At 36.0% G+C, this 23291-nt stretch overlaps 1 protein-coding gene across 1 annotated transcript; it reads right to left on the bottom strand.

Annotated features, from left to right (window-relative positions):
• Positions 1-16051: 16051 nt before the first annotated feature.
• On the bottom strand, positions 16052-16984 carry LOC100012600 (olfactory receptor 2A1/2A42-like). Its single transcript, XM_001366902.2, has one exon. The coding sequence runs from the start codon at positions 16982-16984 to the stop codon at positions 16052-16054; it is 933 nt and encodes a 310-aa protein (XP_001366939.2).
• Positions 16985-23291: the final 6307 nt, after the last annotated feature.

Below are 23291 nucleotides of genomic sequence, written 5' to 3'. Positions count from 1 at the left end.
GTTTCTCTCTGCAAGAAGTATTATATTTTTAGAGGGTTATTAAAAGTTAAGGATTAAAGAAAATATAGGATAAGAAAAACGTGCCTAGGCCAGAGAGGCCTAGACAAGATAATCTCACATCATGGAAGAGCCGTGTCTGCCCCAAAATGGAAGTCCAAAAGAGAGAGTGACAAAAGCTTTTGCAATCAGGTTAAATACCTTCTCGATCTCGGCCCACGTGAGAATTCAGTGAGATTACAAAGCATTTTGGGGAAGAGGACCAAGGAATTATGGGGATTGAAGTCCAGAGTTCAAATCCATTTTTTACACTCCTCCCTTTTGATCATTTTTTGGAAAAAATTAATTTTTTCCCCAAAAGGATCATAAAAACATAATCAACTTAAAGATTACAATAATGTGAGGATAAGAGAAAAAAAGAACAAAACCAATAATTGCTGGACGCATTGACAGAAAGCCAGTTAGGGGGCAGTCCCCTTTGGCATGAAAGTATACATACAAATAAACATTCAATCAACTACACCCAAAGTTCATTTTTGGGCAGCTTGTGGTCTGGAGGCTTCTTCATGGTGGCTCCTCAAACAGTTGAGTTCTGGATTCAGAGAGGTGGCATCTTTTTTTACCTAAAATTCTTCTCAAAAGGAATTTAAACTTTGCAATTTAAATAATGATATTTTTTATATTCCCCCCATTAAGAGGGTGATTAAAAAACAGGATCACTTAGGGATGCATGGCTGAGGTATGAGGTATATGAATCAATTGGCAAGAGATATCAAAAAGATATCAGAAAAATCCAAATAAAAAAAGAAAAAACTCTGGATGCTTATAATCATTGACACACTGTGTCAGCTAAGAAAATAAAGATTACAAGGCTTTTTCACCAAAAATGAGATCCATTTCCTCTTCATGTCTGGCCATGCTCCACTGTGAGTGAATGAATTGAACAAGGTATATTTTTCATTTTAAAGAACAGTAGTACAAATATGTAGTTATCAAAATCCCCAAAATTCTCAATAGCCCAATTAATTACAATAGCAAACAAACACACTATCATATTTCACATAAGTTGCTGTATGACATTTTTAAAAGCTTATGAATTAATAGGTATTTGTCCCAAGTTTTTTACAAACATAGCAATCTTTCAACCTTGGTAAACAAACATATTTTTAAAACAAAGTAAAGATATTTAGCACATTAAATCCTCCAAAGGTTGTTATACAATTGTAATCAGTTCTGATGTTCATCTATCCTCTATGTGACAATTTACAAAGTCAAAAATAGAAAAAAGCTGTTTTTTTCATATATGGGCTCAATTACAATAATATTTGTTCAATATATGGGGAAAAAGCAACAGAATTTTAAAACTTAGTACATTAAATGAACAGTATAACAGAATAATATTGAATCCAGTAACATATGAATTTAAAAACACAAAGTTAAACCTTAAACAAAAAATGCAATAGAAATACAGAGATTTTTTTTTTATAAACCATTGGAGTCTGAAATGCCTTAAAATCATAACCTCCAGTCTTTAAAGTTCCTTAGGTGTGTGTGTTTTTTTTTTGTTTTCTTTTAATTACTTATCCATTTAAATGTCTATTGTCCGAAGGCAGAGTAGTAAGGGCTAGGCAATGGGGGGTTAAGGGATCTGCTCAGGGCCCCACAGCTGGGAAGTATCTGAGGCCAGATTTTAACCTAGGACCACATGTCTTTAGGCCTGGCTCTCAGTTTGTTGAGCCACCCATTTGCCCCTTCAAAGTTAAAGTTGAATCTTTGGGCTGAATCTTTCTTCTGGCATGCAGGTGAAATCAGTGAAATTACCTGAACAGTCAAAAGGTATTCTTTTAAACAACCCATTGCTTAAAAGTCTGTTTCTTTTCCTCTCCCTTTCTCTCTCCCCTCCTACACTCTGATCCACCCACGTGGTCAATACCCTCAGTTTGTTACCAGCTGGTAGAAATGAGTCCTGAGCAATCTGCTCCAGGGATATGGGTGATGAGCCGTCTGGGGTCGTGCTCATGGGTCTGGGGTGCATAAACAGGCAGGCAATGGCCAGCGGATGGCTGCAGGCAGGAACACAGGCAGGTAGGGACAGGAGAGCAGGCACCAGGTGAGAGGCCAGGAGCAGGATCCAGAGCCGGAGCGGGCTGCCGGGGTGGGCAGGGCTGGGACCAGGACCAGGACCAGGTGGGTGGCAAACAGGTCAGGAGCAAGCCTGTGAGCTATCTAATGGCTGGAATGAGCAGCAGCTTTGCAAGGGTAAAACAAAACAAAACAAAAAAAAAAAACCTTGACCAGAGAAACGTGGCTTAAAAAATTTTTCCAGGCACTAGCTATTAAAGCTGAACTAAAGATCAGAAAAGAATCAGAAGATTGAGAGTCTTTTTCTCCCATTAGGTCACCAACTGTAAAGATTAAAATTTAGGGGAGACTGAGGCAGGTAGAAATTAGTATCTCTCTGCAAGGAGTATTATATTTTTAGAGGGTTATTAAAAGTTAAGGATTAAAGAAAATACAGGATAAGAAAAACGTGCCTAGGCCAGAGAGGCCTAGACAAGATAATCTCACATCATGGAAGAGCTGCGTCTGCCCCCAAATGGAAGTCCAAAAGAGAGAGCGACAAAAGCTTTGCAATCAGGTAAAATACCTTCTTGATCTCGGCCCACGTGAGAATTCAGTGAGATTACAAAGCATTTTGGGGAAGTGGACCAAGGAATTATGGGGATTGAAGTCCAGAGTTCAAATCCATTTTTTACACAGACTAAGACTCACCAATCCTCAGTTGGCCCCAGGGTAGGGTCATTCCCATGGGGCTGGCAACCAGTATGGAGATAGAACAGACCTGTGTGATGTTGGACCAAAGTAGAAAGATTCATGAATATACTGGAGTTTTAGCCTGGGCTCTCAAGGAGCCAATTATTAAATTTTCTGTTTGAGAACTTATATCTCAGAATCTCCAATGGCATACTTTATGATATGATCTATTATTTTGGTGACTGTCTAGATTTAATAAAGTTATATAGAAAATTGAAAGAAGGATTGAACATAAAAGGGTACTGGGAACACATTATTTTCAGACAATCCATCATTAAAAATGTATCAGAATGGGGGGCAGCTGGGAAGCTCAGTGGATTGAGAGCCAGGCCTAGAGATGGGAGGTCCTGGGTTCAAATTTGACCTCATACACTTCCCAGCTGTGTGACCCTGGGCAAATCTCTTAACCCCCATTGCCTAGCCCTTACCATTCTTCTGCCTTGGAGCCAATACACAGTATTGACTTCAAGACGGACAGTAAGGGACTTAAAAAAAAAAAATCAGAATTATCGTGTTAAATACTCATTAATTGAGAATGACAAAACAATTTTCCGATACATGAATGTAATCAAATATTACTCTTTGTATGGAATGATGAATATGAGAGAGAGAAACATGAAAACACATATGAACTAATGCAAAGTGAAGTAAACAGAACTTGGAAATGTATACATATAATATATGGATATATAATGATTTCAAAATGTGATTATAAAGGACAACTACTACTAAAACAAAATTGAATCTTGTTAAATGTTTATGGTCAACTTGGCCCCAAATTAGATACACATGAAGATATACCCCCTTTCCTTCTTTAAAGATGTGGAGGACTATGGATGAGTGTAGAATAGTGAATATAATCTTCCACTTGTTTATTTGTTGATTAATTTTGGAAACTTTTGTTTTCCTTTAGAAATACTAAAAAAGTAATATTTCTCTAGCACCCCCCCTTTTTTTTAGACTTTTTCATTGAGGAAAATGGGTGGAACAAAATCTAGTGTCTTTCCTTCTTGGGGAAATAGTTTGGGGGGGGTGGAATAAATAAACTTAATACTTATCTAAATAATATCATTTGTTCATTATTGATGTGGCATGGTTAACACTACAATTCTTCTTTTTCCATTGACAAATGATGAACATTGATTTATTTTTTCTAGATGATGGCATTTTATTTTTGAATCAGCAACAAAAGTTGCATTTTAATCTGATTAGACTCTTAGGATCATAGGCCTTGTATCTGATACTGCTAGAGTTGATTACCTATAAGATCCTGTCTAGCTCTATATATCTGGCTTAGTGAGGTGCTAGATTCACTTAGAATTCTTAGTATTGTGAATCTTAAAATTGCTCAGACTATACTTTAGAAGATTTGATTAAGCTATTCCCCATTCTCTACAATGGAGGTTCTTGGTCAGGAATGTATTGAGAACTTTAAGATTACTCCACTCTGCTCAAGACAGTGCCTTAGGGGAAGATAAAGTTGCAAATTCCTGATTGAACAATGAAAAGTCCCCAACTCATTCTTATAGTGTAGCAAAACCCTAAGCTAGATGGTTGATTTTTAGATCTAATACAAAAGGGTGCTAAGTACCTATAAAGGTTAAATTAATCACTAAAAGGTCAAGCAATTTACAAAAGGCAAGCTTAACAAAAGAGGTGCAAAGTTTTAGTCTACCCAGAGAAGGTGAGAACTAAAGAGTGGTGAGAACTATTTAAGATTTTTGCATCTATGTTCATTAAGGAGATTGGTCTATAGTTTTCTTTTCTCTGCCTGGATTTGGAATCAGTACCATATTTGTGTCATAGAAGGAATTTGGTAGCACTCCCTCCTGGCTTATTCTGTCAAATAGTTTGTATAATATTGGGATTAGTTGTTCTTTGAATGTTTGATAGAATTCATTTGTGAATCCATCTGGTCCTGGGGATTTTTTCTTAGGGAGTTCTTAGATGGCTTTTTCAATTTCTTTTTCTAAAATGGGGTTGTTTAGGTATTCTATTTCTTCCTCTGTTAGTCTAGGCAATTTATATTTTTGTAAATATTCATCCATATCACTTAGATTGCCATGTTTATTGCCATATAATTGGGCATAATAATTTTTAATATTTGCCTTAGTTTCCTCTTCATTAGAGTGAAGTCTCTTTTTTCATCTTAGATACTGTCAATTTGATTTTATTCTTTCCTTTTTAAATTAGATTCACAAATATTTTGTCTATTTTATTTGTTTTTTTTAAAGTACCAGCTTCTAGTTTTATTTATTAAATCATTACTTCTTTGATGTAGCCTTACTAATTATTATTTTCAATGTATTGTGGTCTGAGAAGGTTGCATTTATTATTTCTGCTCTTTTGCACTTGTTTGCAATGTTTTTATGTCCTAGTACATGGTCAATCTTTGTGAATGTACCATGTGCTGCTGAAAAGAAGGTGTATTCCTTTTTGTTCCTATTTATTTTTCTCCACATATCTACTAACTCCAATTTTTCTAGGATTTCATTTACTTCTCTTACCTCTTTCTTATTTATTTTTGGGTTTGATTTATCTAGTTCTGATAGAGGAAAGTTCAGGTCTCCCACTAGTATAGTTTTTCTATCTATTTCATCCTTGAGCTCCACTAATTTCTCCTTTTGAAATTTGGATGCTATGCCATTTGGTGCATGATGAGTACTGATATTTCCTCTTTGTCTATACTGCCTTTTATCAGGATGTAATTACCTTCCCTACATCTATTTTTACTTTGGCTTTGTCAGATATCATGATTGAGACTCCTGCCTTCTTTTTCTCAGTTGATGACCAATAGATTTGACTCCATCCTCTTACTTTTACCCTGTGTGTGTCTACCTTCCTCATGTGCATTTCTTGTAGACATCATATGGTAGGGTTTTGTTTTCTAATCCACTCTGGTATTCACTTGTGTTTTATGGGTGAGTTCATTCCATTCACATTCAGAGTTGTGATTACCAACTGTGTATTTCCCAGCATTTTGATTTCCACTCCTAGTTCTGCCCTTTCCTCTTTCACTATTTCCTTCTACACCAGTGTTTTGTTTTTAGTCAGTCCCCCTAATTCCCACCCATATTTTATTTCCTTTTCTACCCCCTCCCCTCTTATTCCCCTCTTATTTTCTTTACAGTCTTTTTAAACTACCACCTCACCCTCTCCCTCCCTTATATTGCTTCCCTCCTCAGAAATCTGTTTGCTACCCTTCTACTTCCCTATAGGGTGCAAATCAATTCTCTACCCCAAAGTATTTGACTGTTCTTCCCTCTTTGAGTAAATTTCAATGCATGTAAGAATTGAGTATTTCCTATCTCCAAACTCTTTACCTTGCCAATGTATTGATGTTCTCCCCTCCTCCTGCCTTGCACTTCTTTGTGACATATAAACTTAGCCCATTTTGTTTCTTTTCCCATTTCTCTTAATATTAACATCTTTTTTAACTCTAGGTTTATATATATATGTATATATATATGCATAGATATATTTATACATACATATATTTATATACATATTTATGTCTTGACATTTCATCCTATACAATTTGTCATTGTTCCTTCTAAGTATAATTCTTCTAGCTACCCAGATGATAATAACAATTTTTAAGAGTTATCAATATGATCTTTTCTTGTAGGGATACTTATCATTTTAACATATTTGGTCCCTTAAGTAAAGTTTGGGTTTTTTTGTTTTGTTTTGTTTTTGTTTTTTCTCTCTCTTTCTTAATAACCTTTTGATGATTCTCTTGAGTTCTGTGTTTGGGCATCAAATTTCCTGTTCAGGTCTGGTCTTTTCTTTACAAATACTTGGAATTCTTCTATTTTATTAAATGACTATACTTTCCCCTGTAAGAATATAGTCAGTTTTGTTCGGTAGCTGATTCTTGGTTGTAGGCCTACTTTCCTTTCTTTCCAGAATATCATATTCCATGACTTTTGGTCCTTCAGTGTAGATACAGTCAGATCCTGTGTTATCCTAACTATAATTCCATGATATCTGAATGACTTATTCTTAGCAGCTTTTAATATTTTTCCTTTGTCTGGTAGTTCTTGAATTTGGCTATAACATTCCTGGGTATTGTCAATTGGGGATTAAGTACAGGAGGTGATCTGTGGATTTCTTCAATCTCCACTTTTCCCTCTTGTTCTAGAATGTTGGTGCAATTTTCTTGGATAATTTCCTCTATGATGATGTCCAGGCTTTTTTTTTTTTTGCCATGATCTTCCAGTAGACCAATGATTCTTAAGTTGTCTCTCCTGGAAAGTTTTTTCGAAATCTTCTGTTTTGTGAATGAGATGTTTCATATTTTCCTCAATTTTTTTCATTCTTTTGTTTTTGTTTTATAATTTTCTGCTGCCTTGTGAAGATGCTTGCTTCTAATTGTTGTATTCTTGTTTGTAAAGACTGATTTTCATCCCTGGATTTTTGGTCATCCTTCTCCTTCTGCTCTGATTATCTTTGGAGGCCATTTTTAAACTCCTTTTCCTCATTTTCAAGCTTATTAATTTCAGCTTTCAAGACACTATTTTCTTGTTTTAGTTTATGTGCCTCTGTTTCCAGATGACTTATCTTGCTTTTTAAGTTCTTTTCCTAGTTGTCTTCAGCCTCTCTTAATTGTGTTTTGAATTGTATTTTGAGTTCTTCCAAAGCCTGTGTCCAATTCACTGGAGTTTCTGTGTTTTTGCTTGGTGTTCCTTGGTATCTCTCTGTTACATTTACTCTTTGTTCATTGCCTGGATAGAAGTTGTCAATTGTAATTTCTTTTTTCTTTTTCTATTGTTTGCTCATATTTCCCCCTTCTTTACCCCCTGTAGTTGCCTACACTCTTGATCCTCTCATTATGTGCTGGATCTGTGGGTCTGGGCTTTTCTGTCAATCTTCACCCTTGAAGCTTAGCAAGGCACTCACTCAGAGCAGTCTGTGGAGAAGGGGTGTTGGAACTTGAGCTTCCCTGCCCTCTTAAGGCTTGAAGAAATTAAGCCCAACTGAGTTGAACTTGCAGAGCTGGATGTGCCCTGCGGCCAAAACCTCGGGAAGGGGGGAGGTGGCAATATGGAGTGTCTCCACTGCTACAACAAGGCTGCCTCCTCTTTGCTTCTCCTCAAGCTGCTTCCCAACTGCCTGTATTGGACGCCCTGAGCCTGGCACAGCTTTGCCCACAAAATACTCCCTCCAGTCTAGCACCATTGTCTGCCCAGAGATTCCAGCCACTGCTGGAAGCTCAATACTGTGGGTAGTGAGGGATCCTGGGACCTTCCTTCTTCCTTCCCCTTAAACCTGAGTGTTCTCGAATTCAGGATTTTGGTGGGGTGTACCTTTTAAGTTGAGTCCAGCAGGAGGGTTCCTTGGCTCTGTCCTTTTGTTAGATTTGGTTTTCAGTCCCCTAGAAACATTTGGTTTTTAATCGGTGAGGAAGGGTTTTCAGAGGTCTGAACTTTCGCCTTGCAGTCCCATATCTCAAACTATACTATAAAATAGTAGTCATAAAAACAATATGGTACTGTCTAAAAGACAGAAAGGAGGATCATTGGAATAGACTTCGAGTAAGTGACCTCAGCAGGACAGTCTATGATAAGTCCAAAGATCCCAGCTTTTGGGACCAAAATCCACTATTTGATAAAAAAAAAAACTGCTGGGAACATTGGGAGACAGCATGGGAGAGATATGGTTTGGATCAACATCTCACTCTATAGCAAGATGAACTCATAATGGGTGAATGACTTGAATATAAAGAAGGAAACTATAAGTAAATTATGTGAACACAGAATAGTATACATGTCAGATCTTTGGGAAAGGAAAGACTTTAAGACCAAGCAAGAGTCAGAAAAAGTCACAAAATGTAAAATAAATAATTTTGATTACGTCAAATTAAAAAGTTTTTGTATAAACAAAACCAATGAAACCAAAATTAGAAGGGAAGCAACAAATTGGGAAACAATCTTCATAACAAAAAACCTCTGACAAATGTCTAATTACTCAAATTTATAAAGAGCTAAATCAATTGTACAAAAAAAAATCAAGCCATTCTCCAATTGATAAATGGGCAAGGGACATGATCAGGCAATTTTCAGTTAAAGAAATCAAAACTATTAATAATCACATGAAAAAGAGTTCTAAATCTCATAATCAGAGGAATGTAAATCAAAACAACTCTGAGGTATCATCTATCACCTAGCAGATTGACTAACATAACAGCAATGGAAAGTAATGAATGCTGGAGGGGATGTGGCAAAGTAGGGACATTAATGCATTACTGGTGGAGTTGTGAACTGATCCAATCATTCTGGAGGGCAATTTGGAACAATGCCCAAAGGGCGATAAAAGACTGTCTGCCCTTTGATCCAGCCATAGCACTGCTGGGTTTGTACCCCAAAGAGATAAAAAGGAAAAAAATACATGTACAAGAATATTCATAGCTAGGCTCTTTGTGGTGGCAAATTATTGGAAAATGAGAGGATGTCCTTCAATTGGGGAATGGCTGAACAAATTGTGGTATATGTTGGTGATGGAATACTATTGTGCTCAAAGGAATAATAAAATGGAGGAATTCCATGGGGACCTGAACAACCTCCAGGAAGTAATGCAGAGTGAAAGGAGCAGAACCAGGAGAACATTGTGCACAGAGACTGATACACTGTGGTACAATCAAATGTAATGGACTTCTCCACTTGTGGCAATGCAGTGATCCTGAACAACCTGGAGGGAGGTGACAAGGAAATCACTTTAAAAGACTGATATATATTAATTTAAGGTCACCAAGGAATTCAGCTATGTAATTCCTAAATGAAAACTCAAGTCAGCAGTCAATCTTTTATGGAGTTTAATTACAATAGGAGGAAGTAATTAGAGAGAGAGAGAGAGAAAGGGGAGAGAAGGGAATAGGGCTTAATTACCCCTTCTGTTTAGGCTGGGCCAAAAGGCCCAAGCCCTTAGATAGCTGGGGCAAAGAAAAGAGATCAGTCCCTATTACTCACATGACCAAAATGGAGAAACAGTCTCAGAGGCCCCACTTTCAGCTTCCTTCAGAGCAAGCTTCTCAGAGCACACACCAACCACACCGACCAACTTCTCAAACCCCCTCCCCCCTGATCTTTAAGGAAACCATCCAAGTTGCCTCCCCTCAGTTCTCACATCTACCAATCACTGTCCATCAATTTCCCTGTGCCAATGGAGGCTCTAGCTTAACCCAGGACCGCCCATAGGCTTTGCACATGTCTGTTGAAGGTCATATTTTCAAATAATTAAATCTTTGCTCCTTTGCTACAGCCCTTTCTAAATCCTGTTAACCTGAGTAGGGTAGAGATTGGAATAATTAAATTTTGATCTAGGCTGCAGCCCTTATTCAATCCTGTTAGGACTGAGTGGGGTGGAAATTGTATTTTCCAAGGCCTGGTTCTGTCATTTCAAGTATCTCCATTGTATCAATTCTAAAATCAATCATGACTCAAAGAAATTCCTGTTCTATGCTTAAGCATAGGTCAAAGTCCTTTCCATTGTTCAGCAAAAGGTTTCTGTCCTAAAGTAATCTTAAGAAGGGAGGAGAAGGAACCTCCCATGCCAATGGGGTTCACATTCCAATAGTCAAGACCCACTATCAATAGGAAATTTTCCAAGTATGAAATATCCCAATGGTGAAATTTCCAACATTTATAAGTCTAAGAAATTTTGAGGTTTACAGGGATCTACGGGAAAGAACACTGTCCACATTCAGAGGAAAAACTGTGGGAGTAGAAACACCAAAGAAAAACAATTGCTTGATTACATTGGTCGAGGGGGATATAATTGAGGATATAGACACTAAAGGAACATCCTAGTGCAAACATAAACAGCATGGAAATAGGTTCTGATCAAGGACACATGTAATACCTAGTGGAATTGAGTGTCAGCTACAGGAAGGTTGGAGGGAGGGAAGGGAAGGAAAATATGGTTCTTGTAACCAAGGAATAATGCTCTAAATTGACTAAATAAAATAAAAATAAATAGATGTTACTTAAATTTGGATAAAAAATCGTATCAGAGAACATGGAGAAATTATGACAGTTTGGCCTTTCCCTCTCTCTTAGTTAGAAATAGGTTGGGTATCAGATAACTGATCAGTTAAATATAATCATTAGAGGTAGACTTGTTCCTAAATTGGAGAGAAATGTATAAGCATTAGCATTTTTTTCTTGGACACTTCCTTTTTTCAATTGTTTTAAGAGATAGCAATCTGTCAGAGGAAGGAAGGATATAGTGAAAATTAAAGGTGTTGTAAAAATAAAAATATTTTTTAACAACTTTCACTTTCAAGTTACTTAATAGATTACACAGATGATGGTCAAAACAATATAAGAGATGAAAGAAAAGGATTGTATCACTTATACAAATGGTAAATTGTAAAACCAACTCTCTCTGACTCAGGTTGATGGGCCAAAATGGTGGCCTCCGTCCTGGATCTATGAATAACACAATCTGACTGCTATAGTTATGTAACAAAAGTTTTAATATGATAAATAAAACAAGGATTGAGTATGGGAAGAAGGGCCAAGGTAATTCCCTAGCTCTAACAGGTACATTACTCCACTATCTGAGCTAGGAGGCTCGCCTTCTGTTCTTGTTGTTGTCTAACACCCTGACTTGTCTGTCTGTACCTCAAAATTCCCTATATCTAGCTTCCCTGAAAAGGGCCACTCCCAAACAGTCTTTGGTAAGGATAGGATAGTTCAGGTTTGCTGGACAAGGGTTGACTGAATGGCAGAGTCAACCAAGGCCCACAGCCCTCAGGCTGTAAGTTTCCTTGAACACAGACAGAATCAAGTCACTCTTCAGGCTGGCTTTTCTCACAGGACACTGTGAAGATTAAATTGAACTCTCCCCTGATTGTGAGAAATTAATTAACTCTTCCATGATTGTGAAAATGAAATTAATTAACTCTCCCCTGATTATGAAGATTAAATTGTAACCCCTGCTTATTTTTAGATTTAATCACCAAAGGTATAAATGTCCCATTCACACTTGAGTGGGGAAGGTCTATGACCCACATGTGCAATAGTGGGTGACACATCAGAATTAAGCTAACTTCCCATAGGCAGTCTTAAAGCAAAGCTTCAATTGTTATTGGTAGACGTAAAATTAGAGGAAGTGACACAAAAGAAGTGTTTTTAAAAGGAGCTGTCACTTCCTGTGAGAGTGAGTTCTTCATTCTTTGGAGTGGAGACTAGAGATTTCTTCTGGAGTTCTACTTGGAGTGGAGGCTGAAGAAAAATCTGCTGACTGGACCTCAGACCCTGTTTCTGGTGAGACTGTTGGATTGACATGTGGTGAGTGAAAGAGCTGACTCCTTTCCTGGATTTTTCTGAAGAGACTTTCCTAGGGCCTTGGCTTTGCTAAGGCCAGCTGAAACTAACTCCCCCTGCCCAGGTTGAGCCAGGGGCTAGGAGTCAATTACTTAGTGCTTAGGCTAGATATCTTACCCTATCCTTTCTCTGATTTTCTTACTTAACTCTTCCTATATTTTGTAAAAAAAATGTAAAAAAAAATCTTTGGAATAAATTAAATTCCTGGTGACCATACTCATGAATAATCAAATCCAAACCTTTTTATATAATTAACCCTTCTTTTCCCCCTTACAACACAAATGTATCTTAAACTGCAAAACAGGAACCAAAGAGGCAAAAGCAGATAGAAGTATAAATTCAGTAGCTGGAAAGCTGGTCAGAGGACCTCAACTATCAGGTCAAAACTGCTTCTCTCAGGAAAGTTGGCTATTTCTCACAAGAAGTGCTCCTTCCAAATTCCAAAACAAAAGGAACTCAGCTCCCCCCTCCAGGCTTTAAGTTCTCTCTTTATTTTGTCCTGACATTCCTTTGGAACCCTTTTCCCTTGAGTTCCATCCGTCAGCCACTTGCTTTGCAACTTGTATCTTTTGCAACTTAATCTTGTTATTTCTCTATTCTAATAGAGATAATTTGCAAAAGGTAACAAAGACATAGACTTTCCAAATTATCTGAAAGTATATTGATGGAAACACTACAGGATAAAAAAGGTAGTGAGAAGGTGCACAATCTAAGCATCTCAAAGGAGAATAGACTCAGAAGAGAAAGATCAAGTTTCAAGGGAAGAAAGAAAATAAAAAATGCAAATGAGCAAAAATCCTTCATTAAAACATGATTGACCAAAATAATTTTTAAATATATTAGTGAATTAGAATCAACCACAGTCTCACAAATGAAACAATATTGGAATTCTTGTAAATCACATCAAAAGTAGATGATAAAACACTAGAGGATTTTACATCTAAAGATTTAACTTTATTTAGAAGAGTCTTTATCCATAGGAAAGGGATAAGAAAAATGATACTGAAACAAAATGATGACAGCTTTATCTTCCCCTAAAGTATGCTTAAGTATGGGTGGAGTAGAGTTCTCATATTCCTGATCAAGTCCCTTCATTGTTTAAAATGGGGAATGGTCTTAACCAAGTGTTCTGAAGTAGGGTCTGAGAATTTTTAAGATTCACAGTAACTCATATCTAATCATTCACCAAATCATACATATTCTATTTCCACATAATCTCTAATATCTAATAATATAGCTTATGTCAAGTAATGTACCTAATAACCTATTTTTTCTAGTTACTCCAAAACCATAATAGATCAGATTCTGATCACGTTTTAACAGGAATATTGACTAGCCTCCCATTTTGATTCTCTGTGTATACCAGCTCCCACTTCCAATTGCTCCTCCATAACACTAATGATGACTCAAGACCCTTACATGATTTATTCATGAGACTTTTAAAGCCCTTCAAAATTGGTCACCAGACTATCTTTTAATTCCAATTATATCTTACTCTTCTATTCTGCCTATTCTGTCAGTTGGTCAATTAAGCTTCTATTTATGAACAAAGTACAAGAAAGAATGAACAAAGGAGAGGATGGAAGGAAGGAAGGAAGGAAGGAAGGAAGGAGAGGAGGGATGAAGGAGAGGAAGGAAAAAAGGGATGAAGGAGAGGAAGGAAAAAAGAGATGAAGGAAAGAACGAAGGAAGGAACAAAGGAAGGAAGGAAAACAGTCTGACATCAAAGTGATTACAATATAATGAGGGAAGACAAATTGAAAGGAAGAGTAGGAGTAGTAGGCAGGGGAGGAAAAGTAGAAACCAGGGATAATACCTAGCTTGGAGGAGGGGTTGAAAGTCAATCAGAGAAGTCACACAGTAATGCAAACAGATGAAAAATGAGGAACTCTTGTTCCAGGCAAATTGACCTACTTGCTGCTCCTCTAACAACATATTCTATTTCTTGTCTTCATCCCCTGTCATCAGCTATCCTATATTTTTTCAGCAGATAATTTTCTTACCTCTGCTGTATCATCCCATAGCTCTTTTCAGAGCTCAGCTGAATTGACACTTTCTACCATTTTCTTTACCTGGTTTTTCCAAATGTTAATAACTCCTCAACAATCATTTTATATTTATTTGTAAATATGATATAAAAGAATTTTGAAAGAATATACCCATTACTTTTTTTGAATCAATGAAATAGTAATATATTTCTTGAGGCATGAATTTCTTGAGGCTATGTGGATAGGTCTTGATTAGTGAGAATAATGAATTCCCTCAAGTTACAACATATATTTAAATTTATACTTTTCCAGCTTATAGATATGTAAAATATGACAGTATGACAGTTTGTTTATCCCAATGGAAATAAGCTGCTAAAATTCAAATGATGTGCCCACTTCAGGAACATTCATCATCTACACTAATGAAAACCTAGTTATAGGATCAATTTGTGTCACGATTGAATATTGGTCATTCCTTGAGGGGTAACTTTCTTATCCGTTCTTAGGAATACATTTAAAATATTAATGTTTACTGGAATAATGGAACAGTAGAAAAGTAGCAAGGAAGAAATTGTTAGATCACTATATTATACAAAATAGTATTATAAGTTCAAAATGGGATATATTACTTGAATTTTGAAAGTCACCACTTAATAACCTTAGAAGAAAACCAAATTAGGAATCTTTCCAAAATATTGACTTTGGAACAAGTTCTTAATTAAAAAAGAGATCAAACTAATCACAAAAGCTAAGACATAAATTTTAATTAGAATGAAATATTAAAAATGTTGTTCTATGAACAAAATCAATACAGCTAGTATAAAAACAATAAAAGTTCATTGATATCTGAATCTAATAACCAATACATATAGGGAAACCAACACAAACATATAAAATTAATAGTCATTCTCTCAACAAATAGTTCTCAAAAGAATGACAGTGACCAACCAAGATGGTCCAGGAAAAAGAAACAACATATTCCAACTCTACCTTTCAATCACTCAAGCAAATTTCTAAAAGGAGCAGCAGATCAAATGTTAACTGAAAACCACCTCTTGGATTCATTAGCCTGCTTCAAATCTCAGTAAAAATCCCACCTTTTCTGAAAGAGAACTTTTTTTAATAGTCCCTATAGCTATAGATTTCCCTCTGAGATTTCCTTCCATTTTTACTGAACATAAATTGAATCTCAATAATTCTTTAAAAAAATTTTTCTTCATTAAATGTCTGATCCTTGATAGTAGGAATCTTGATTGCCTTTCCATGTCTCACCAGCTATACAGTAACTACTTAATATTTTCTGATTGAATGAATGAATGCATTAATAAATTATAAAAATAAATCCCACAGAAGTGAAAAAATCATTTCTCTATATGTTTTGAAGATGTTGGTGATTTTTGATAAGGGTAGAGATATGGAACATTGCAGATACTGTCATCTCTGACAGTTGTTGGCTAATATTATCAAATTGCCTCTTTTCTTTCATTTTTATTATTTGAAATAACTGAAGGCTCTCTGAATAGTAAAGAAGGAATATAGTAAGAAGTAAATATAATATAGAAGCAAATAGTAACAATATTTATTTTAACAAAATAAAAGTCATTAATGTATTTGATCTTTAGGTTTCCTGTACTGACATCCATAGTTTTAAAGGATAGAAAAATGTTTTAAAAATAGGAAAAAATTCCAATGTGAAAATAGGAAGTAGGGAGCCATGACAGAAAGAAGGGAAATGTAGGGCAAAAATAAATGGTTTCAGACCCAGGGAAGAATTCCAGAATGTGGCATAAATTGAAAAGGGAACAAGGAGAATTTTTGAGAAGGTTGATTTAGTCCCAATGAATTTACTTCCCAAGTTGTTATAAACACCAAAGGCTCCATTCTTGTCTCTTTCTCCATAAACAGAAAGTTCCAATAAATCTCTTAACTTACGCTCTCCTTCCTAAGCAATCTCTTTAATGCACCTTTTACTTCTGCATTTCTTAGGCTATAGATCAAAGGGTTAAGGGTAGGATTAAAGAAGCTGTAAAACAAGAAAAGAATTTTCTGTAGCTCTTCAGAGTTCTTGGATTTGGGGGTCATGTAAATGATGATGGCACTACCAAAAAAAAGTCCGACCACAGAGAGATGAGAAGAGCATGTAGAGAAGGCTTTCTTTCTTCCTGTCCCTGACTGGATTTTCAGGATAGCACCAAGGATACGTGTATAGGATGTTAGTACTAAACAGAGGGGTACAACTAAGATAAGCACAGAGGCAATAAGACTGACCACTTTGTTCAGCCATATGTCTGCACAGGCAAGTTTCAGTACAGAAAGAAGTTCACAGAAGAATTGGTTGATTTCCCGAGGTCCACAGAAAGGCAATCTAAGCAGGAGAACCACCTGGACCAAAGCTAGGAGAGATCCACATGCCCAAGATGTGATGGCCAATGCAATACACACTCCCCAGTTCATAATGAGAATGTACCTAAGGGGATGGCAGATGGCCACATAACGGTCATAGCTCATTGCTAAAAGCAGAAAACATTCAGTGTGGGCAAATGTCAAAAAGAAAGAGTTCTGCATGATGCACCCTGCAAAGGAGATGGGCATGACTGGATCTAGGAGATTTACCAGCATCTGGGGGACTGTGTTTGAAGCATAACAGATGTCAACAAGAGCCAGTTGGGAGAGGAAGAAGTACATGGGAGTGTGGAGTCGGGAGTCAAGACAAATCAGACCCAAGATGACCCCATTTCCCAGCAGAGTGAAGGTATAGAAAAGGAAGAATAACCCAAAGAGAATCATCTTCATCTTTGGGCTAACCAGAAATCCCAGCAGAATGAAATCTGTCACTGTAGTCTGGTTATTCTCCATAGCCCTATGATAAAAGCAAAGACATTGAAGGAAAATATTAAAATCATACTTTAATTCACTTCCACTAAATCCCATGAAAACAGTATCTGTTGATCTTTGTCAACAAAGGAAGAAGCCTTCAGCCATTAACAAATATTTTTTAATGATTTCCCAACTTGCTCTCCCTCAGGGAATTTTATAACGATTATTTTGATTTAATATATATCATTGTTCTCCTTCTGAAAATTAAATCTTTTAAATTGTCTGGTAATACAGGAATCCAGGTGTGTGTAGCTTCTCAAAGACACAAAATTATTGTTTAAACTTTGATAAGAAAACTAGATTGAGTGTCTCCTGTGATGGGGCAGGAAGAATATCAAACTGTCTTAGGAAAGGAAATGATTCCAATTGCTGTTTTCCCTCTAATCCTCAATGAGGTGATAAATTCTCTCAGAGCCATTGGAACAATTGCTCTGGATCAAGAGCAGATAGAAGTCAGGATGTATTATTACTGCCACCCACTAACTAAAGCAGAGTAGATCTGCCTTTCACACACTCTACTCAAAAAAGAGATTTGCTGTCTATGCTGTCCATATAAGCCCAGGTTTAATTGGGAATGAATGATTCTGTTACAATGCATTATGAATGAGTCAAAGTTCTTAAATGCTTAGGTCACCTATATAATGGGTGGGACCACTTTGCTTTGGACAGTTGCACTTAAGTCAAACTTTACCTTTCTTTTCAGAGTTCCAATTAACAATTTCCCATCACCTGCCAAAACACCTCAAATAGTTTGAAACAATCCCTTTCAGAAAGCCTCCACTGTTGTTCACACACACACACACACACACACACTCAGTTGGTAATCACATATTTTTCATTAAAAGTCACAAAACACTAATTTTATTACAATCTATTATACTTAACATATGAAATTTTGCATTACAAATGTCTTATTCTTATAATAGACTGTGCTCTTTGAGAATAGTATCAAGTCAAATATGAATTTTCTGTCTTCTCATGTGCTACAGAGTATCTGTATATGTCAAGTACTTAAAATATTGTTCCTATTTAAAGAAAGGCAACTTGATACTCAACACAAAATCTTGATCATTATTAGAGCCCAGACTATCAGCCTTTTTAGGTGGGATAATTGTCAGAATTTATTGTTGCAAGGTTCCAAACAAAGATTCTACTTCTCCTTTCAAAAACCACCTGAGGTTTATTCCAGTTCTACCAATTCTATGAATAATTAGATTCGCCAAACATTTATTTTCATTAGCCTCTGGTTCCCCAGTGTTTTGTATTCTTCATATCTGTATTCCTCATGCTATGATGAAGGGCCTCAATGCATTACTGTCTATACTGTTAGAAAGGAAAATATTTCCCACTGATTCTCTGCCTGGCTGGAGTTAAGAGTCATGTACATGACAATAATATTGCCAAGAAGAAACTAGACAATGAAGAGATGGAAGAAGCAGGTAGATGTAAACCTTAAAATTCCTTAGACTTATAAATGTTGGAAATTTCACCATTGGGAAATTTTATACTTGGAAAATTTCTTATTGATAGTCTATTGGAATGTGAACCCCATTGGCATGGGAGGTTCCTCCTCCTCCCTTCTTAAGATTACTTTAGGACAGAAACCTTTTGCTGAACAATGGAAAGGACTTTGACCTATGCTTAAGCATAGAACAGGAATTTCTTTGAGTCATGATTGATTTTAGAATTGATACAATGGAGATACTTGGAATCAATCTCCACCCTACTCAGTCCTAACAGGATTGAGGAAGGGCTGCAGCATAGATCAAAATTTAATTATTCCAATTTCTACCCTACTCAGGTTAACAGGATTTAGGAAGGGCTGTAGCAAAGGATCAAAGATTTAATTATTTGAAAATATGACCTTCAACAGACATGTGCAAAGCCAGAGACCTCTGGGCAGTCCTGGGTTAAGCTAGAGCCTCCATGGGCACAGGGAAATTGATGGACAGTGATTGGTAGATGTGAGAACTGAGGGGAGGCAACTTGGATGGTTTCCTTAAAGAGAGAGGGGGCTGAAGACTCAGGGTGGTGGTTGAGGAGTTTGTCTGAGTGGTTGGAGTGTTCTCTGAGAAGCTTGCTCTGAAGGAAGCTGAAGGTGGGGGCCTCTGAGACTGTTTCTCCATTTTGGTCACGTGAGTAATAGGGACTGATCTCTTTTCTTTGCCCCAGCAATCTAAGGGCTTGGGCCTTTTGGCCCAGCCTAAACAGAGGGGATATTTAAGCCCTATTCCCTTCTCTCCCCTTTCTCTCTCCCCCTCTCTCTCTATCTCTAATTCCTTTCTTCCTCCTGTCTGTAATTAAACTCCATAAAAGGTTGACTGCTGACTTGAGTTTTCATTTAGGAATTACATAGCTGAATTCCTTGGTGACCTTAAATTAATATATATCAGTCTTTTAAAGTGATTTCCTTGTCACATAGATAAGATTTTCCTTCTTCCTTCCATTGACTAAATTCTAAGAAAAACATATTGGATATGCACATAAGCCATCAGCACAAATGAGGAATAATACATGAGTGTTTAGAGTTGTGAGCCTACATATATAAGCCCCACAATTACCCCAATCCTCACTAGGTCTGAAGGCATATAGAAGAAAAAAGAACATAGAAGGACTTAAATGCATCATTGGGCCAACAAGATAATTCAGAAGAAATAATTCTGCTGCCTTGGTCTAGTAATTTCCGAAACTACAATGATAGAGATTAAAATGTTTTGAACTCCTGACTCTGTACATTTTTAGCAGTGTTTGGAATACAATTGTTGCATAATAAATGTTTGTTGACTGAATTATTAATAGCTTACATTCCCATTAGTGAACTGCTGAATAATTGATCTTGATAAAATATTGTATTATTCTTTTCTCCACAAAATAAAACCTTTAAAACATTTATGTTAACACATGAATCTATGTACATAGCTACCAAATGATTAAAAATGGAATCTTGTTACCTTTGACTCCCCAGTATAAATACCTCCTTTAATGAGAGGTGACATTTCTCAAACATCTTTAGGATGAAAATTACTAAGCTTTTTTGTGTTATACCCCAAAACCTCAATGAGCTGGTAAATGCCTTAAGGTTATTAAGATATTTTGAATAAGGGGCACATGTGTAATTGCTATAATCAATTACATAAATTGGGGTATGTCACCATTTATCATGTTTGTCAAAAATGTGTTACAATAGAAAAAGCATTGACTCTGAAGTCAGTGAATCTGGGTTTGAACGCCACCATTTTATTATTGTATATTACCAGTGTGACTTTCAGTAAGACATATAACTTTGTTTGGCCTCAGTTTCCCCATCTATAAAATTGTGACATTGGATTAGTTGGTATATAAGTTCTTATAGCTGTAAAGCTAGGATTCCATTTTGGATTTTTGTCAATAAACTTATATTACAGAATTAAAAGGTAATTGGCTCATTTGTTACTGAAAATCACACATTTCTCAAAATTCTTGGATGTCACTTTGTAGAAGAGGAAATAATTTTTTTTCATTGAAAAAGAACAAGTAGTTTCACCTTAGCAAAACTTTTTGTTACCAAAACTTGTCAACCACAGCATACCCATTTCTATCAACTCCTCTTACCTCAACCTTTATCCTTGTCAAAATAATTTAAACACTCAAGAAGAACTGAGTATTTCCAAAATGACAGGTGGTGATAAAATGTTTCCTAAAGCTTTGAAGGAAAATAAACTGATTTTTAACATCTGAGAAGTCTTGAAGAGAATTGGAGCACTCACTGAACACTGAAAAAGACCAATGAAGAGTATATTTCTAATGGGAAGAAAAATGACCCCATAAATAATAGAAAATGTAGCCTAATTCCTATTACTTCTATAGAAATAAACATCAAGCAGGTAAAATCACATAAGGTACTAGATTAGAATTGTCATGATATTGTGAAGAATAAATTACATGAGTACAATTTATTTTATTTTCTTAACAGTGCCATATTTAAGAAGAAAATATTAGCTTTGATATATCTCAGGCAAATCGAAGTTTTGCATTCTATCATGTTTGACAAACTTCTCAATGATAGTTAAGGCGTAATAAATATAAAATAGATCTTGTTTTCAACAACTTTGGCTTCTGAGAAAATATATGTTGGATTAAATATTCCTTGGTCTTGTTGCTGAAGAAGTGGGAAAATGCTTTTCTTATTTCTTAAGGGAAGAAATCAACATTGCTTATGACTTTAAAAAGAACAATATATTCATATAAAGCAATTCTCAGATTACTATAAAAATTGCAATTACTTGGACCACAGAGTTGAAAAAATACTAAATAATTTGGAAAGTTGTGAAAGATGCAGATTAAAATTGATAATATATTGATTATTTTCTAGGCTTTGGTTTACAAACAAAAATAGTTTGTCAAAGAATGTTACAAAATATTTTGAGAGCCTCTAAAAACCAACTCTATAGCTGTATGCCTAGATCATTTCTAAGTAGATTGACTTAAAGAAGTAGAGAGGCTAGATTGAATAGATAATGATCAATTATCCCTTCAAAATGCAAGATTCTCTAATGGAAATGTAAGATAAAAAATCATTTTGGAAGAGGAAGAAAATAATGAAAAGTGAAGAAATGAACCATAATTTATTTTATATATGTATCAATATTAGAAATACATCATGGTACAGTAGAAAAAGAGCTAACCTTGAGATCAGAAAGACTTGAATTTAAGATACAGAATATCTGTAATCTTGGGTAAGTTATTTAACTCTTCAAGTTCCCCAGAAACCCTTTAACCGTATAAATTGCAAAGAAGTTGTGAATCTGCATTGGTAGAATTTCCTCATTGGAAATTACTAGTATCAACAAAAATGTCACCTTTGAGGGGCTTAAAACCCTTACCTTCCATCTTAGAATTCATCCTGGATATTGGTTCCAAGGCAGAACAATGGTAAGGGCTGGGCAATGGAGTTAAGCACCTTGCCCATGGCCACGCAGCAAGAAAATATTAGATTTGAACTCAGTACTATTCATCTTGGAACTATCCAGCTACCTAAAAATCTTTCTAATTCAAAATGAAAGTTGGAATTCATAGTTCAATTTGAAAGAATTTAAAATAAAAACTCCACACAACATGCTTTAATTGTCTCATAAGTAATTATGGTATTTTTAAAATTGTCTCATCTGGTAACTTTTCATATTCTGCCATTTATATCATATTAGTCAACATATACTTCATGAGTTTTCTTCCAGATTCCCTATCATAGCCAACAACCCCTTCTTTACATTTCCCTGGCGTCCATAGGAATAAATCCTTTTCTTGTCTGTGAATATTGTTATAGGAAGCTGCTGTCCAAAATAGATTGGAGAAATAAAGGGAAAGCCTGGCAATATGACAATATTTATTGGGATTTGAGAAATGAAACAACAGGGCAAGGTGGGAAGCAGTCATAACCACTTTTTTCTGTCTATGTTTCTGATTCTCTACCTTTTCCTCTCTTTTTGTCTTTCTTTGTGACTCTTTCTCTGTCTACCTCTGTCTCCTCCTTTGGTCCTGTTTCTCTCTCCAATCAGAAGTCACTTTGATAGGATATATGTACAGAAAACTGCCAAGAATTGGCATCATCCTTAAAGAAGACAGAAAAAGCAGTTTTTCAAACTTTGTCCTCCTTTCCAGTATATTGATCTACAAAAGTGTGAAATATTTTTTTTCTACAAACCTAGCTTCTACATGATTCAGGTTCTGTCCAGTGTTTCACAAAGAAAGCTTTGTTCCTTTAGACTATCACTGTCTTTTACTATAATTCTCTCACACAGATCTTTTCTCATATCCTAAAACAAAAACTAAACACCAAACATATCAAAGAGTCTTGTCCACATACAGTATGAAATCTTTCTAATATGTTTTACTGAAATATCTTACTAATTTAAGATATTGATGAGTAGAATTGGAACCTTAACAGAAAGTGACCTCTGTCCCCTTCAAATGTATATTGGCATGGGGCAGCTTCATAGCTCAGTGGATAGAGTCAAGTCTGGAGGCAAGAGGTCCTGAGTTCAAATATGATCTCAGATAATGACTACTTATGTGACTCTGGGCAAGTCACTTAACCCCCATTGCCTAGCCCTTATCACTCTTCTGCCTTAAAACCAATACAATGCAGTAATTCTAAGAAGGTCTTTCAGGGTTTTTAAGAAATGTATATTGGCATAATTCATAGCAATATTAGAAAGGAATAAGAGCTCCAGGGAGGGCAATTTTTGAGCTGTGGTTGATGACCTCCCTCCCTCTGGCTTTCTCTTAGGGAAATTCAAGAATCCTTCCT

The sequence above is a fragment of the Monodelphis domestica genome, chromosome 5 (genome assembly GCF_027887165.1).
Source record: "Monodelphis domestica isolate mMonDom1 chromosome 5, mMonDom1.pri, whole genome shotgun sequence".
Taxonomy (NCBI): Eukaryota; Metazoa; Chordata; class Mammalia; order Didelphimorphia; family Didelphidae; genus Monodelphis; species Monodelphis domestica.
This window is presented reverse-complemented; position numbering and strand designations above follow the sequence as displayed.

What these genes read in the sequence shown, in the direction of transcription:
- LOC100012600 (XM_001366902.2), bottom strand. Translation starts at nt 16,984, where the DNA reads ATGGAGAATAACCAGACTACAGTGACAGATTTCATTCTGCTGGGATTT.